This window comes from Dermacentor variabilis, chromosome 8, assembly GCF_050947875.1.
Source record: "Dermacentor variabilis isolate Ectoservices chromosome 8, ASM5094787v1, whole genome shotgun sequence".
Taxonomy (NCBI): Eukaryota; Metazoa; Arthropoda; class Arachnida; order Ixodida; family Ixodidae; genus Dermacentor; species Dermacentor variabilis.
Window position 1 is genome coordinate 167,932,959 of NC_134575.1, and position 18,869 is coordinate 167,951,827.

Sequence of the window (18,869 nt, forward strand, 5' to 3'; positions counted from 1 at the left end):
TATTCTTGCGAGTGTGTCGAATGTTATCGTCGGTAAGAACGCGGAAGCCGATATGATTTTTTCTTTCCCAGAGCGGCCAGCTGGCACCGTTGAAATTGCTCCCGAAACGCGCGCGAAATGTTGATTGAAGATTGTGGCTGTCTGCGCAAGATCACATGGGAAAGCGTCAGCTAGCTTTGAATTGGTAGTGTCTTTCCCGCGTAGGTGGTTTATCAGTGACCAAATCTTCGCCGGGTTCCGAACAGATAATTGAAACTGACGTTGAAAGTAGCGTTGTTTTGCGCATCGTATAAGGGCGACGACTTTATTCCTTGCGATTCTGTAGCTAGCGCGAAGCTCAGCATTGCTTGGAGTTCGTTTAAGCCGTTTCCACAGCAAGTCTCGGTAGGCGATTGCATTCATTATATCCCCGGTAAGCCAGTTATGATTTCTTCTCTGTTTAGTTAGAACAATTCGAGTGCAGGCTTCTTGAAAGCTGCGTATTTTCGAACAAAATTGTTCATAAATAAACACTGGCACTCCGGAAACAATCAGTGAAGACCAGTCGAACCTGCCAATCATCTCGTCCAATTTGCGTTGATCAACAAAGGCAACGCGCGTCCGCCTATCTGAGTTATTTACTTTCCAACGTTGAGGTGTGTTAAAAAGGCGCCTCAAGCTAAAATGACAGACAGTGAAATAGTGGTCTGCTAAGCGTTGCGTTTTCACGCATGAATGCAGATCATGATTAGGCGCCCGTAGGGCGATGTGGTCTAAGCAAGAATGCGTTATTCGGCCATTCACAATTTCTTCACGTGTGAAGGTGGTGACCATGCTTTCGAGGACAAAAGCAGAAAGGACAGATAAATAGTCTGACACTTGAGCTTTGCCTGCGCGTAATACGTCAATATTTAAATCACCGGTGAGGCAAAACACCTCCTCATAACTGAAACGCTTCAAAACAGTCTCTAATTCTATTATAAGGCGACTAACGCTGTTTGCAGGAGGCCGGCAGATCGCTAACAAAGTAAGAGTGGTCTGAAAGAAGCTTACATTTAAACACAGCCATTCCGCATGAGCAAGATCTACATCAATGCATGATACTGTGTACTTTTCATTCACAATAACTGCAATGCCACCCCCTCGACGGTGTGAACGAGTGATAAATTCTGCACTGTAACTTTTCATGGCAAATGACTGTGTGCTTGATTCGGGAATATTTATTCCGGTTAGCACAAATACATCTACAAAATTTGTTGCATCTTCTGCACTATGTTTAAACTCATCCCAGTATTTACGTAGACTGCGAATATTTATATTGACCAAAGTAAATAATAACAATAATAATAATAATAATAATAATAATAATAATAATAATAATAATAATAATAATAATAATAATAATAATAATAATAATAATAATAATAATAATAATAATAATATGTATTATTATTATTATTATTATTATTATTATTATTATTATTATTATTATTATTATTATTATTATTATTATTATTTTTGGAGTAACTGCCACTGCCAACATTAACATAGGGGTTGTTGAAATGAGGTACAAATTGAAGGTCGTGCTGGTCTACGCGCCTACATCCAGCCGTGATGACCAGCAAGTCGAAAGCTTCTATGAAGACGTGGAATCGGCAATGGGTAAAGTAAAAATAAAATACACTATACTGATGGGCGACTTCAATGCCACGGTAGGCAAGAAGCAGGCTGGAGATAAGTCAGTGGGGGAATATGGCATAGGTTCTAGGAATAGCAGGGGAGAGTTATTAGTATAGTTTATAGAACCGAATAATTTGGGGATAATGAATACCTTCTTCCGCAATGGGGACAACCGAAAGTGGGCATGGAGGAGCCCGAATGGCGAGACTAGAAATGAAATAGACTTCATACTCTCCGCCAACCCTGGCATCATACAAGATGTGGACGTGCACGGTCAGGTGCGCTGCAGTGACCCTAAGATCTCAAGTTAGACTAGACCTGATGAGGGGACAGAAGAAACTGGTACATAAGAAGCCGATCAATTAGTTAGCGGTAAGAGGGAAAATAGAGGAATTCCGGATCAAGCTATAGGACAGCTATTTGGCTTTCACTCAGGAAGAGGACCTTAGTGTTGAAGCAATGAACGACAATCTCATGGGCATCACTAAGGAGTGTGCAATAGAAGCGGGTGGTAACTTCGTTAGACAGGTAACCGGTCAGCTATCGCAGGAGACGAAATATCTGTTTAAGAAACACCAATGTATGGAAGCCTCTAAGCCGACAGCTAAAATAGAGCTGGCAGAACTTTCCAAGTTAATTGAACCAGCGCAAGATAGCTGACACAAGGAAGTATAATATGGTTATAATTGAGATTAAAGCACAGAAGAAGAAACTAGGAATAGGCAAGGATCAGGTGTATGCGTTAAGAGACAAAACCGGTAATAGCATTGCAAATATGGATAAAATAGTTCAAGTGGCTAAGGAGTTCTAGAGAGATTTATACAGTACCAGTGGCACCCACGAAGATAACGGAAGAGAGAATAGTTTAGAGGAATTCGACATCCCTCAAGTAACCCCAGAAGAAGTAAAGAATGCCTTCGGAGCTATGCAAAGAGGAAAGGCAGCTGGCGAGGATCAGGTAATAGCAGATTTGGGGAAGGATGGTGGGCAGATTATTCTAGAAAAACTGGCCACCCTGTATACGCAATGCCTCATGACCTCGAGCGTACCGGAATCTTGGAAGAACGCCAACATAATCTTAAACCATAAGTAAGGGGACGCCAAAAACTTGAAAAATTATAGACTGATCAGCTTATTGTCCGTTGCCTACAAGGTATTTACTAAGGTAATGGCAAAAAGAATCAGGAACACCTTAGACTTCGGTCAGCCGAAGGACCACTCAGCATTTCGTAAAGGCTACTCAACAATAGACCATATTCACACTATCAATGAGGTGATAGAGAAATGTGCGAAATATAACCAACGCTTACATATAGCTTTTGTAGAAAAAGACGAATAGACGGGGCAAGCGGGCACTGCAAGAAAAGAAGAAGTAGTTGGAACAATGAGTAGCTCTTTGTCTCGTTTCTTCGTGTCTCGTTAGGTTTATACATTTTGGTGCCGAAAACCTCCGTGCGGACTCGTTACCTTCATCGCACCTATCCAAGGGCCTTGTACTCCACCGCTTCACGCTGTGAGGGACGAGGAATGACTGAATAACGCATCTTTCATGATCGGCGTAGAGACCAGACATCTGTCAAGAGCTAACCGGATGGATCGCCTCAAAGACCAAGCGGTCGGCTCGACGAGCACAGAATACGAAGATTCTGCGGGAAGCACAGCTGCTACTTAGAGATCCTACCGTGGACAAGCCCAAGCTTTCAGGTATTTTTGACCGTCTATCTGCTAGCAACCACGGGCTCTCGAAACTTAACGATGCACTCGAAGAGCCCATTGCCGACGATGAGCTCGAAGCAGTATACGTAACTGCTGCACAATATAACGATCAAGCTATCAGCACGCTTGCCGAGATTCGGTGCAAGATCGACGCTTTAAGAAGCGTGGACAGTGCAGCGGAGTCTGCTCCTTAGAATGCAACCCGACAGTTTCTGACGCTATGCCCAGAATTGGCCCAAGGCTACCGAATCTTGATAAGCCGACATTTAAAGGCGACATTCACAAATGGGCACCTTTCTAGGCGTAGTTCGAGCAGACTGTTCATCTCAACAACGATATATCGGCAACGACGAAGTTTTTCTATTTACGGCAAAAACCTGCTGGGGAAGCGTCTGCGGCCATTGCCGGTTTACCGACTTCTGAAGCTTGCTACTCAGATGCCGTAGAACTTCTCAAAGATCGTTTTGGCAATCGTCAAAGGATAGTGCAGTACAACCAGACAGCGCTTCGCCATCTACCTCTTGCAAAGTCCGGAAGCGACGTATGCGGCCTCAGGCAGCTGTATGATGCCGCGCAACTAAATATCCGCTGTCTGACTGCACTAAAAGTACCAATTCTCTCAGTTTCTCTGCAATGCTGATAGATATTCTACAGGAGGCGTTGCCATGCGAGATCTTTCTTGCATATACGGGAGGAAAGCGGGGTCAGACTTTACGTCAACATGGGCTTGATACGAATCTCTCGCTGCCAGCACTGGCAGCTGCAACATCGGAAGCGGAGTTAAAAGAGGTCCTCATGTTCACACATGTTGAGTTACAAAGCCGACAGCAGTGTCACATCGTCATCGTCACATCGACACATCGTCACAACGATGTGTCGATGACCTTGCTGAGAGAACTCGAGGGAGCGGCACCGTTTCCATACGGCACAGTGCATCATACAGCGGGAGCGAGTGTTTCCTCTGTCGATCTAAGACGCACGGTACACGCGCCTGCAACGCCAACCTATCTCTTTTTTTAAAAGAAAGACAAGCTAGCTTAGGATAACCGCTGTTATAGATGTACATCACGAGGTCACCAGGCACGGTCTTGCCATGTCAAACTCACGTGCTCAGCTTGTCACGGAAGACACGCCTCGAGTATGTGTGACCCAAAGTACAGAAAGAAAGATACTACAGCGGACACTTCGAGACCAGCGGTGGCTTCAGGTAGCACAGAAGGGATAGTCTCGTCGCAATCAGGAATGCTTTGCGACAGATTCCACAAACACTTGCGCAACGACGGACAGAGAAGTGCACCTGCAGACTTTTCGCACATTTGTCATTAAAGGTAACAGGTCCAGATACTTCAGAGGGATTATGGATGGAGGTAGTCAGATATGATTTATCGCAGAAGATCTGGCTGTAAAACTACAACTGCAGGTACTGCGAGAAACCAGAATTTCATTCAACACGTTTGGCAACGCGCCCCATGTTCTGCTGAAATACAAAAGTTTGTTTAAGTACTATTACGTAGTCAGCGCTGGTCCGACATCCACATTGTTCAAGCAATTATAGTTCCAGTTATCTGTCACGACATTGCTGCACCGACAGCTCATAACAACTGCATTCGGAAGCTGCGATGTGAGGGAAAATTTCTTGCTGATGACAAGAATTTTCTTGAAGCAGATACTGAGAACGGCCTCAACTTGTTGATTGGAGCTGGCCATCTTTGGAAAATCATGGCGGGAAAAATGCAAGTAACATAGAAATTCCAGGACTGGTCGCAATCAACACGGCATTCGGATGGACACTGCAAGGGCCGAGTCGGCAAAAAGCCTTTCTTGACTGCGACGCTTACGTTATTGTCTGCGTTCTGCGAGTGGAAACGATTAATGACGATGACACAACCTCGCAGATTCTACAGTCGTTCTGGCAGCTCGAAGAAATTGACATCACAGATTCTGGCGAACCTCCCTCTCCTGAGTCCATTGCATGGTTCCGATGAACAATTCGCAAGAAAAATGGCAGATACATCGTGGCGCTGCCTTCGAAAAAAAAATCAGAAACAGCTACTTGGAAGCAACCGTGATAACGCGCTCTCACGTCTACAAAAACTGGCAAAGAGGCTATCAATGACTCAAGGATTATTGGAGCAATACAACGCAGTCATCCGACAATACCTGGAGCTAGGACTCACAGAAATGGTACCTAAGAGTGCTCCTATTGATCGGGCCACCTATTATATGCCACGTAGGGAAGTTATACGAGAGGAATCGCTGAACACCAAGCGACGGGTCGTGTTCGACGCATCGTCACAGGCTAAAGGCTTTCCATCGCTCAACGACTGCCTGGATAAATGAGTGAACCTCAACCCAGAGTTGCTACAAGTACTGCTTCGCTGTCGGTGGTTTCCGGTCGCCATCAACTGGGATATCGAGGAGGCATTCTTACAAATTGAGATACAGGAGACTGACCAAGATGCATTCCGGTTCCTCTGGTTTGATGTCATTCCCGTCACCCAAAACAGTAACGTTGTCGAATGGCGCATGACCCGGGTACCATTTGGATAAACATAAAGCCCTTCCTTGCTCATGGCGACTATTCATCACCACTTGGACAACGTTTGTGAAGACAAAGCGCTTGCTTCTATTTTGAAGAAGTCCTTTTATGTAGACAATTTACTGGTGGGTGCAGAGACATTCGAAGATGGTCGGAGCATCTATGAGCGATCGAAGGCAACTATGCGAGATGCAGGCATGAGTCTCACAAAATGGAAGACCAAGAACCAGCAACTACAGAATATTTTCGACAGCCAGGAGGAGCAAGTGGAAGGTGCATCAAGGGACTCAACTGTAGTTTTGGGAATGCAATGGGATGCCGAAACTGATTACACCAAATTTTCTTCCAAATCTATAGCCCAATACTTAGCCTCAGCTCAGCCGGAAGAGAGAGAGAGCGAGAAAACTTTTATTGTCAAGTGAGTGGATTTTCCTTTCCCAGCGGTGTGGGCTAGCGTGGGCGTCTGCTTTGCCGCGACGCTATCAGCCCATACCGCCAACCGTATCTGGTCTCGCGGGTTGGAAGTTTTCGTCTTTTTCTCCCACTCGTCATGTGAAGGAGCTCGCCTAAAGAGCTCTCTCGGGGGAGGGTTCTTTTGGCATCCCCACAAGATGTGATCTTGGTCCGCCAGGGGGCAGCTACAATGTTTGCAGTTTGGTGGATATTCACCACCGGTCATTGCAGCTAGCCTTCTTGGACTAAGTACAAATCTCGTCTGTACTCTCCTGAGGTTAATGGCCTGTATTCTTGTCAGTGTCTCGTGCGGGGATGGATATATTCGCCTGGATTCGCGGTAATTCGCGGTCCAGTCGGAAACAAAACGTGCACTTCTCAAGGCTGCTCCCCGAATTTTCGACCCTCTTGGTATTCTCTCACCTTTCATCGTCACTGCAAAGCTTTCGTTTCAACGTTTGTGAATTTTAGGCCACTCTTGGGTTGACCAGTTACCAGAGGAGATCAAGACGACATGGACAGCATGGTGCGCAGACGTAATCCAGCTTGGCTTCAAGATTCCGCGCTGCGTGAGAGATGGGCTATATGGAGCGGTCGAGAAGGCAGAGCTGCATATATTCGTCGACGCCAGCCTGAAGGCTTATGGAGCATGTGCCTATTTGAGAACAGTTGATGACGGCGTAAATACAGCTACATCACAGATAGTAGCGAAGTCTAGAGTAGCACCTACCAAGATTTTAACACTGCCGAAGCTCGAGCTTATGGCTGTGGTAGTAGGAGCCAGATTATTAAAATACATCCGCTAATCGTGGGTTTCAACGTATTTTCCCTGCGTCATTTGGACAGACTCAATGATCACACTGAGCTGGACGCGGTGTAACCGTAACAAGTTGCGTCAGTTTGTAAAGCACAGAGTGACTAAAATCGCAGCATTAACCGACTCACTGCTATGGCGTTACTGCCCAGGAGAAGGCAACCCGTCAGATTTATTGACTAGGGGCGTATGTTTAAAGATTCTACGTAAATGTCGCAGCTGGTGGAGGGGACCTGGATGGTTATCCCAGCCAAGATCAACCTTGCCTTCAGACTCGGACATGAGCACACCGACCTACGAAGAGTCAGAGTGTGACACGCAACATGTAATTCTTCAAGCGCCGAGAATAGTGGACACCATGATTGACTTAATGAAGTTTGACTACCTACAGAAGCTCCTACGCGTCACCGCCTGGGTATTTCGATTTGTGGATTGGTGTCGTCGTATTGAAACGTCGCTCGGTGGAACATTTCGACAGAGGAGCTAAACAAGGGTGAAATGTTCTGGATCTGTCGTGTCCGGTTCGAAGCATTCACGAATGACATTGAAGACCTTCGGCTTAGAGACAATGTCCAGAAACACTCCGTACTGCGCGATCTCCACCCTTACCTTGATCACAGCGGGCAGCTTCGACTTGGTGGCCGACTTGAAAGAACGAACGCTACGCATGACGAAAAGCACCCGGTTATTCTACCGCAAAGGCATCCCTTCACGGCCTTAGTGGTTATTGAGGCTCACTGTAGAGTTTTACGTGGCGGTGCGGCAAACACTATGATGCAGATTCGACAGCGTTACTGGGTTATAGGTGCTCGACAAGAAGTTAAATGGATCATCAATGCTTGCTTTCTCTGCAAAAAATACAAGGGCAAACCGGTAAGGGTGCAATTTACGCCAATGATTGAAGACAGACTTCTCACATCACGGCCGTTTGAAGTCATGGCATTAGTCTTTGCAGGCCAACTATATGTAAAGCGACATGAGACTCATGAAGTTGCGTACAAAGCTTATATTCTGTTGTTCGCATGTGAGACCACGAGAGCTGTACACTTTGAATTGACGAGTGGAATCTCTAGAAGCTCCCTCTTACTAGCGTTCCATAGGTTTTTGGCTCGTAGAGAAGTGCCCGCAACACTGTACTCTGATAATGGTCTCGCATTTAAGAGAGCATCGCGAGACCTATGGAACATTTGGAACACCACGAAGAGCTCTCCGTTTGCATCTTTGCTCTTGACGCAGCGCATAGAATGGAAATTTATTATGCCAGGTGTGCCTTGGTGGGGCGGCTGGTGGGAGAGCTTATCCGATCAATCAAGTCATCTTTATGCAAAGTGCTGGGAAAGAGCAAGCTCAACGGCGAACAATTTGAGACTGTACTGTTGGAGGTAGAGGCGGTTATCAATTCAAGACCCCTAACCTATACGTATACTGACTCTAGAGAGCCCTCTCCACTATGTCCTGCTAATTTTCTGGTCGGGAGCTCATTTCGTGCCTCTCCAGAACGAACCAACAGTGACGACGAAGTTCGCACTGTACAGGCTACGCGACGTGACCTTAGCAAGAAGTTGCGATACCGCCAGAAGCTCGTGGACCACCTGTGGATCCGATGGAAGAAAGAATGCCTCCTCGAGCTACGGGAACTCAACGGGAGGAGGGACGAGTCGTGGCCGTCTTCCCTGGTCATGATGGAATAATCTGAGCCTGCCGTGTGAAAGCTCAAGGTAGCAAGCTTATAAGAAGGCCGGTGCAGAAATTGTACAAGCTTGAATTGGACAACGCTACTGGGGGGCGGGAGTATGTAGAAAAAGTCGAATAAAGGGGGCAGGCGGGCACTGCAAGAGAATAAGAAGTTGGAACAATGAGTAGCTCTTTGTCTGGTTTCTTCGCGTCTCGTTAGTTTTATACAGCTTTCATTGATTACGAGAAAGCGTTTTATTCAGTCGCAACCTCAGCAGTCATGCAGGCATTACGGAATCAGGGCGTGGACGAGCCGTATGTAAAAATTGCGAAAGATATCTATAGTGGCTCCACAGCCACCGTAGTCATCCATAAAGAAAGCAACAAAATTCCAATAAGGAAGGTCGTAAAGCAGGGAGATACGATCTCTTCAATGCTATTCACAGGGTTGTTACAGGAGGTATTCAGAGACCTGGATTGGGAAGAACTGGAGATAAGAGTTAATGGAGAATACCTTAGTAACTTGCGATTCGCTGATGATATTGCCTTGCTTAGTAACTCAGGGGAACCAATTGCAATGCATGCTCACTGACCAGAACAGGCAAACCAGAAAGGTGGTTCTAAGAATTAATCTGCAGAAAACTAAAGTAATGCTTAACAGTCTCGGAAGAGAACAGCAGTTTACTATTGGTAGCGAGGCACTGGAAATGGTAAGGGAATACATCTACTTAGGGCAGGTAGTGACCGCGGATCTGGATCACGAGACCGAAACAATCAGAATAAGGATGGGTGGGGTGCGTTTGGCAGGCATTCTCAGATCATGAACAACAGGTTGCCATTATCCCTCAGGAGAAAAGTGTATAACAGCTGTGTCTTACCAGTACTCACGTACGGGGCAGAAACCTGGAGGCTTACGAAAAGGGTTCTACTTAAATTGAGGATGACGCAACGAGCGATGGAAAGAAGAATGATGGGTATAACGTTAAGGGATAAGAAGAGAGCAGATTGGGTGAGGGAACAAACGCGAGTTAATGACATCCTAGTCAAAATCAAGTCAGTAAGGAAGATAAGACATGGTCATTAAGGGCTACGGACTGGATTCCAAGGGAAAGGAAGCGTAGCAGGGGGTGGCAGAAAGTTAGCTGGGCGGATGAGATGAAGTTTACAGAAAGAACATGGCCACAATTAGCACATGACCGGGGCAGCTGGAGAAGCACGGGAGAGCCCTTTTCCCGGCAGTGGGTGTAGGCAGCCTGATGATGATTATGATAATGAGGATGATGATGATGTTGAAATTGCACACAATTTTATATGGTAGATTCTCTTTCCACCTAGGCAAAGCACAAAAGTAAAGCGTAGCCGAGGGGGTTGGTTTTCGTCAGTCATATTCATACAAAGCGGCAGATAATGAAACTAGAGAAAGCATAGGGGAAGTTGTGCATAATTTGTATGTCACATTGGAAGCTCCCACTAAAGCGAGCGCCGCAGACTTCGGAGCCTTAATGCCATGAGGTAATTAACGAGGGTTTATTGGCCAGTTGCATGCTTCTGTGACCGCGTGCTACGCGACACGTGTGATTAAAGAAAACGTTACCTGTCCGCCGGCTAGACGTGAGCGACTCCGGCTCACACTTCCGCCGACAATCTCACACACAACTGCCAGATGAAGTGGTCAGGTGTATAGCGCGGCGGTCGCTTAGCAGCTAAAGCACCGAATGCGTAATCCGAAGATAGTCGCTGCCGAGCTGCGGCGAAGTAACAATATCGTTCGCATTCATTCTACTCTACCTCATTAATTCAGCATTTGAATCTAACGCAGGAATTAACTTGCCCGTGGGCTTTCTCTTGATTTATCATCTCGCGCTTCGTGTTACTGTGACCAGCAACTCGGGGCCGCTCGGTTGTTCCACTTCCTCTCGGGTCGACTTTCGGAGTGTTTCACATTGTTAAGCTTGTGTTACGCCAACGTAGCACTCAAGCGAGCGCTTATCCCGAATGACTGTTTGTGATGACGCGACTGCTTGCTCTGTTTTGACCCCTGGAAAGGTGCCTCGTTCTCGCGCATCAGCGGCAGCCTGGCCGATTACGCGTATGCCTACGAGGGTTCGCTGCCGCTCAGCGTCTTCATCGGCTGCTGCAAGTACGACGAGCCACGCTTCCTCAAGGGCCACTTCGAGCAGACCCGTGGGCCCCTGCTCAAGCTTCTGCGAATGGCCGACAGGGGTAAGCACCTGTAGAGGTCGGCCAAGGAGGTCTTCAATAATCATGGAATGGTAGCACCCGCTGATACCACGCGAGGTAGAGCCAGCGCTTTCCGCAATTTTACTCTTGAAATCTAACTGAACTAGATGGAGAGCATTCGCAGATTAACTGCTTTTGCTGTGATATTATAAGCTGGAGACAAATTCAATAATAAAAGTTGACTGTTCGGGGCTAAAATATTGCCATTGGCTGAAGAGTAATATCATGATCTTTCATACGGGTTCCCAAGATATTCAAAATTCTTCTGAAAACCACTGATAAAGACACATCCAGAAGCACGTATGAGGCCAAATGGGCTATGTGAAAAGCGATGGAATTGAGAATAAGGGACTTCCTGCCCTGCGCCACATGCTCACGTTAATCGATTCCACTACTCTAAAAAAATTTAACACCGTTAAGGGTGTAAATGACTCGTCCTAGGGTGACACCCTTTTGGGTGTATTGCTAAACCCCAAGCAGAGGGGAGCAAATTAAGACCCCACAAAGGAAAAGGTGTTAATATGACGTCAGCTTGCCTGTGGGTGTAAAACAAACAACGCCCTTCCTATATGGGTGTAACACAGGTACCACCCTTTCTATATGGGTGTAGCATGGACAACACCCTTCCAAAAGGGTGTTATCCCTGCAAGTATTTTAGCGTTCACTACATCCATGTAGTTAATGGACAGACTAGCTGTTGTGAACGCTGCCTAGCCTTAGCTAGGATACTACCTTGTTCCCCTTTTTACCCATTTTAAGAGCATTTCGCAGGTTAGTGATAATAAATGCACAGAATAACTAGCCTTCTCGGGCCTATCTGTTGTGAAAAAGTTTGTTTCATATTGTGTGGACATGACTAACTTACTCAACTCTTAAGTCTGCCATTACTAAGTCATGTCCACACAACATGAAAGTTGTTCACAACAAATACATAGGCTCGAGAAGGCTAGTTATACTGTGCATTTATTATCACTAACCTGCGAAAAGCTTTTAAAATGGGCAGAGCCCTAATAAGAAACAAGAAAAACAGAAAAGAAAGGTTTGCTTTGGTACCCTATGTACATAGATTATTCCATGCTTTACAGAACTTGGCCAATAGATATGACGTCGATGCAGTTTCCTTGGCCCCCACAAGTTGTCTATCATGTGCCCTATGATAAATAGGAAACTTGAACAGGGTGGCAAAAAAAGAAAAGATGACTGTGGCGTTAGACATGTGTCCCCTTTTGTGCCTTGTAACACTAGTATAGTTTATCAGATTCCTCTCAAGTGCGGGAAGACTAACATTGGACTGAGCGGTAGGTGCATTAATATTAGACTAAAAGAACACAAACATTCACCTAACAACCCTAATGCTTTACATCTAGCGTCACATTGTTTCAATTGCAGTTGTAAACCTTCATTTGAAGACACAAAAATTATTTCAAGACACAAATGCCAAACCACATGGGAAATAATCGAGGCATTTCACATTAAAAGATTAGTCCGTTAGCCACGCATCTTTGTCTCTGTTAGAATGCGAATTTCAGTATCGATCTTTACAACATGTATGTTAATTTGAAGTAGTGTCTTTTTGTTGTTTCCATTCTTGACTTCCCTACTTCCTGATACGTTTAACTGATGTCTTCATACCTTGTCATGCTCTTATGCTGCCGCGTACTGTCTGCTTCTAGTCTGTGTCCGTGTCACTTCGCGCTACAATCCAAGAACATATGTGAACAAAACATGGCTAGTAATAACTAGTGAGCAGTGCACAAAAGTTGAACGTGAAAACTACAAATAGTAAAGACATATACTTCGCTCAGCTGAACTGCATAATATTGCAAATGTCACAAAGACAGCATAAAAACGGGGCAGGACGGAGCACTCAGTGTTATTGTTGCAATATGCCACCAAATCTAGACAAAAAAATCAAAACTGCCGAAAATGGTTATGTCTCTCCAAGAGACCACTGAGGAACAAAAGGTATACTTTTTATAATTCTATCTCATAGATTACTGATCTAATTAAACTTTAGACACATGACCCCTTGTGTGTCACTAATGCCCTGTTCTCATTACCTATGCATGATTACCAGCCTTGGTGAAAGAATGACTTGCACTAATGTTTTGGAGAAACAGGTAAAAATGCGGCTTGTTCTCAACTTCCTGCTGTGACAGCACACTTGTGTGCAGTTGTGAACGCAGTTGCCTATAGGGCTCAAACAATATGTTTTGGCTGCACAGGTACCGTCTACCAGACACCTGGTTCAAGATAGCTTGCATCTCGGAGTGTGCAGCCAGATTGGTGGCACAGCATTGTTTTTTCGCCTTGCCAGTTGATAAAGCCCCAGCAGCTGCAATCACCTGCGACTGCTCGCAAAGGTGCCATAAGGTCAGGCAGCAAACAGATACCACTTAGTGAAACTTTCAGGGTACATTGTGCGAGTCGAGGTGTGTAATTTGTGCTTTAGTTCGGCAGCATTGCCACAGTCACAACTAATCATTGCAGCTCCTAAATTTCAACCACATCAACAAAATAAATTAGGACACTTCCTTCAGTACGGTGGCAGATGCTCAGCTGCAGGCTTTCTAGAACCATGCATTATCTTCAGACAGTGCCAGTACAGCCCGTAGCACATCTTTCAAGCACTCCAGACAAGTACATCGATTACATTGTACACAGAGCATCTGGTGTCCATTTACCTATAGAGGCAAGGTAGCCCTAGAACAGGTTTTGTGACAGGCATGCTGGACATTTTGTCCTCTGAAATGCATGTGCAATTTGATACTTCAGTGCCTGTAGTCTCCTTTACATCTAAATGAATATTGAATACATAGTAATAACATGAAGACGACAAAAAAGCCATCAGACATCAACTGTGTGGCAATTCTGGGCGCAAGCTATTCTCTTATCAAATATACCTGTAGGCATTGCGACCAATGTGCTCCCAAGATGTATGAGGAATTAGTCAGTGCAGAGCTGTAAGGACATGACAATCCTAGGATGATTATGTTCTCGAGGCTTTTTTCCCCACTTTCCATCTTTTGAAACGTGTATACTGTAGTCATGAAAACAAAAATGCTACAACTGACGTGTAGTAAGTTTTGCATCTTATTTCCCAGCAGCTCATTGAAACGAGCCACGATGACAAATTCAAGTGCTGTTACCTCATCAGACATTCAAATTTCTTAAACACTAACAAAACGAGATAGGCATTAGAGTGAGCATCACTTAAATACACTACAATCATTTAAAGTTATTGCACCGCTTTGTGCCAGGTAAAAATGTCAGAAACACTAAGAATGTTCAGATTCTACGGCCAACCGTGAAAAGTAAATAAACCATCATTAAGCTTTTTTAAAGTGTTCAGAAGCTTTACAACTGGCAGTCTTGGTGATGGACACGCTGATAGATGAGCAGCCATTCCACTGAGACGAGAATGTTGAGGGCTTCGCATGGAAGTCTGCGAGACATTGAAGAGTAGTTCTTGGTCCACTTGAAGGAGGTTGCTTGCATACATGTCTGGGCCATCTTACTGAATGCATGGTGTTACCGGAACTTTTCCCCCCTGCGTTGTGGTAAAGAAAGCATGCTTAAATTTAGACAATATTTAATATGCAAAAAAAAAAGAGGTGAGGCGTGCTGACAGGACACAAGAGTAGAGAAGTGGACAACACGAACGCGAGAAACACGAACAATTTCATGAAATTGCTTTAATACATAAAATTTTTGTACTATGTGTCAGTCATTATGAGGGTTCATAACCGCAACATATTTCATATATAAGCAGGTAGAATTATCAGCTTGGTCAGTTTGTACAAGCTCGTTTGAGGCAAGAAATCGAGTTTCACAAAGGCAAGCTCAACATTCTTGATTGAAAAAAGAACACATCATATGACATGCATTCCTGTGAGTAGGAATTGCAAAGTTCAACAAAAACAAATTAAAACTGGCGCACCGATACTGAAAAAAGAATAAGCACCTGCTACTGCAAAAAGCTAAAGAAACGGAGAACATTAAAGAGCAAATACAGTTGTCACACTATATTTATCAAGTACAGCAGAAATGGAAATAAATCAGTGATACTGTTTCTGTTGGCTTTGAATGCAAGAAACGTAAAAACAGGAACTTGCAGCCACGCCACTTTGAATTTCCCGCGTCTGCTACACCTCACAAGTGTGGCATCGTCCGGTACTCGGGGATAGTAATCACTTAAAATTAAGATGAACGAGCGTCGGCATAAATTAACAGGATACTTCACCGGACAATATTTGCGCATAAAACAACTCACGTAGACTGTCAAATACCCGATGACGCATCTGCGGGCGTTTGGGCGAACTATTCAAAAAGGAATGCGAGTTTAACTTGTTTCACGCCTACTAAGCTAAGATAGAATTTGAGTTTCCTACTAAACTATACTGGATATTTACGCTCCGAATAAAATGCTGGAAATTTTTTTACGTGACATTGAATACGTATGAAAGTGAGAAAATTGCTTTTATTGTATTCTGCCCAGGCGGCATGTAGCAGCTGCCACTCTCATGCAGCAAAAGCATTAAAGTGGTACTCGCGGCAAGGAAAACAAACACATACAGCGCCAACGTTACGCCTCTTGGAGTTGGAACTAAGCACGATCAAGACAGTTTTCTAGCCTTCATAACGCTATGAACACGACCAAACATCGAGCGAAAAACTGTCAGCTCTCGAAAATTATTGCTGCTTCCATTTACATACCTATCGCTGCCACAAGCAACAGTCAATAGGCTAGCTGTCCACAAGCCGCAGGTTAGACTGACAGCAACATATTACGGTAACGTAAAACAACTTCCACGCTGACTTAGCAGCCGCGGTTTGCGCTAAGTGCCGCACTTCTCGTTTGCCGCTAGCAATTCAGACCATGATGACGGGCACTGCATCTTTCACATGAAATATTGCACGCTTTGCTCCGGAGCTCAATAGAAGGGCGAAACGCATTTGCACGTACCTGAAATCCGCACGCCGGAAACCCGTCGACGCTTCCGAGCCCCATACAGCCGCTTCACATGGACGGGAGGCACTTCTATCAAACATTTCACATGCGACATGTCTCACACTGATTATGCGAACATGAGAAAATGACGCAGGCCGCATTGCGACGCCGTCAAGCCGTGCATCCACCGATGAGCTGCGTGCGCGGACTTGCAGAGAACAAAACCATACAGAACGTTACGCGCGAGAAGATGGCGGCTCTTGTTGCGAAGACGAAGCAGCGTGGTTAGAGTGGCCACCCTAACGTGGTAGCGGGGAACCAATGTTGCCAACTGTTGGTTCCGACGTTATGCCGGCGGTGGTGGCTTTAGTGGCGTGTGTTGCGGCTGTCTAATCTTTTATTTCTTTTCCCCAAACAGTATGGTTAAGATCAGTTCTTTGTTTACATTTTTTACTGTGTCCCTTGGCATTATTTTTTGTCTTTTTATGCGATAAAGAGGGCCACCTAGATTCGCGTGCGCCAGCTTCGCCCACAAATCTCGGAGGCCATGGGACAACGCGTAAGCATACGCCGTTCTTGTCGTTGTTAACGTTTCATCATCGTTTCTTCAACTGAGATAGAGGCGTAGTGTTCTTTTCCCGGGGGTGTGGAGGGGGCGACCAAGACGGCATCGCTCAGCAGGGGGGGGGGGGAGGAGTAAGTTGTTACCCGGCGATTTTTATTTATAACGTAAGCATTTTTATACTTACCCAACATGAAAAACCATCCGTCCGTCAGTCCGTACCGCACGGTATCATTCAAAATAGAATCCGCAGCAGCGAGTGAATTCGCCTTCATGCTAGCTCTCGCTTCAACGCGACCGAAACGGCGAGAACATAGCGCTCACGCAGTTCTCAGCTCATGCCGCACTATGCGTTTTTCGCAGATCCCTTTCAAGATAGGTGTACGCGCGTCTGTTTTCAAAGCGAAGTAAACGGTGAGAACACAGCGCGTGAAGTTTTCAGCAGTGGGCACACTCTGTCCGCATTGCAGTTCGCTTTCAAGATACGGTTCGCACGGCCGTGCCACAAGCAGCCGCCGCCGGAGAACGGTTGATAATGGTTCGACGCGGATGAGGAGGGCTAAAGAGCGATAACGGCTCAAAATGAACGGAACGTCACCAGCGCGCCTGGCCCCGCCACCTGCAGTACTTTGCTTGCGTCATTCACTCGGCGCCGTCGACCACAGCAGCTCGTGTCGCCGCAGCGCTGTCGCTTATACTCGACGGATCAAGTTTCATAACGTTGATAACGACATGGACTGCGTCTAGATGAGGAAGAGTCACAATGCCTACGCATACTCAGACAAATCCCAGAGGAGCTCCTGTGTGATTTTTTTACCGGAAATATGCAGTCGGCGGTGACCCAGAGTTGACAATGTATGTAAGAGGAGTGCGAAGCTTTTCTTTTTATGAGAGTCCTGCCCAGCTCCCAAAGATCTGCTGAAGCTGAGACTTGCTGATGGCTGTATGTGTTTTTTTTATTGTCGCATGCCCTCGAACCGCCATGAATCCTACTGTGTAATGACATTAGAGCAGTATTCACGTCCAAAAGTAAATGCAGTCGGTAATTGGGCTGCCTAAGGTTTGCGGTCTGGCGGCAGCTCCCCTCCCCCGTTTCCGTTTACAAGTGAGGGGGAGGGGTCTAGAGCAATCTCACACCCCCCTCCCCACAGTGTGAGGGGGGGTCGCAATTGACCGTCGAGGGGGAAGGAGCGGGGCCATTGCGATAGCAGCAAAAAATTTACTGTTAGTGAGTGTTGCAAGTGCCCGGCGTGCCCCCCTTGGCTACGCAGCTACTCCACCCCCCCCCCCCCCACCATCGACGCAAATCGAGCTATCAGAACGTGCATGACGCGCATGCATGACATAACATGAATGACACGCCGCGAAGCTGGCATGGAAGTCGTGTCATTATCATCATCGTCATCATCATTATCCTATTTTGATGTCCATCGCAGGACGAAAGCTTCTCCAGCGATCTCCAATACCCCTGTCTTGTGTTAACTGGTTCCACGTGTCTACAAGTTTCCTAATTCCATCACGTCCACTTTATTCTCTGCCGTCCTCGACTGTGCTTCCCTTCCCTTAGCACCCATTCTACAACTCCAATAGACCAGCAGTTATCTCCCTTACGCATTGCAATGTCTGCCCAGCACGTCTTATTCCTCTTGATGTCAACCAGAATATCAGCTATCCCCGTTCGCTCTAATCCACATCGCTGTCTTACAGTTTATTATCGTAATGCCTAATATTTTTCATTCCATTGCTCGTTGTGCGGTCCTCAACGTCTTCCCAAGCTTCATTGGTAACTCCCAAGTTTTGGCCCCATACGTTAGTAATGGTAGAAAGCAGTGATTAGCAGTAAGCTCCATGGTCATGATTTAGTAATGCCTGCCGTAAGCTCTCCAACTTATTTTTTATTTTCGTTAATTTCCTTGACCAGAGGCCCCTGCGAGTAAATAACCTCAATAAACGTATTTCTGCGCAGGTTCTAGAGGCTGACTGCCGACCATGACATTTCGTTCTCTGGCCAGGCTGTGGCACATTACTTTTCTCTTCTGTATACTAACTTTCAATCAGACTTTCACACTTTCTGCGCGAAGGTCCTCAGACGTTTGTTGCAAATAGTCTGCAGCGTTGCTGAGTATCTCAATGTCATCTACAAACCATAAGTTGGTGAGCTATTTGCTGTTAGCCATCACTCCTAACCATTCCCAGTCCAACTGGTTGCACACATTTAAGTATTCAGTGATAGATTGTAAATATTTTGCCATCGATCATG

General features: G+C 45.7%; 1 protein-coding gene across 1 annotated transcript in view; it reads left to right on the forward strand.

The window, feature by feature from the left end:
* The window catches only part of LOC142591626 (carboxypeptidase M-like), a 66,012-nt gene that overhangs the window by 36,834 nt on the left and 10,309 nt on the right, over nt 1–18,869 (forward strand). Inside the window, exons 4-5 of the mRNA XM_075703924.1 lie at nt 6,050–6,187; nt 10,902–11,078. Coding sequence (XP_075560039.1) covers nt 6,050–6,187; nt 10,902–11,078 — 315 coding nt within the window. The remainder of the gene's footprint in view (nt 1–6,049; nt 6,188–10,901; nt 11,079–18,869) is intronic.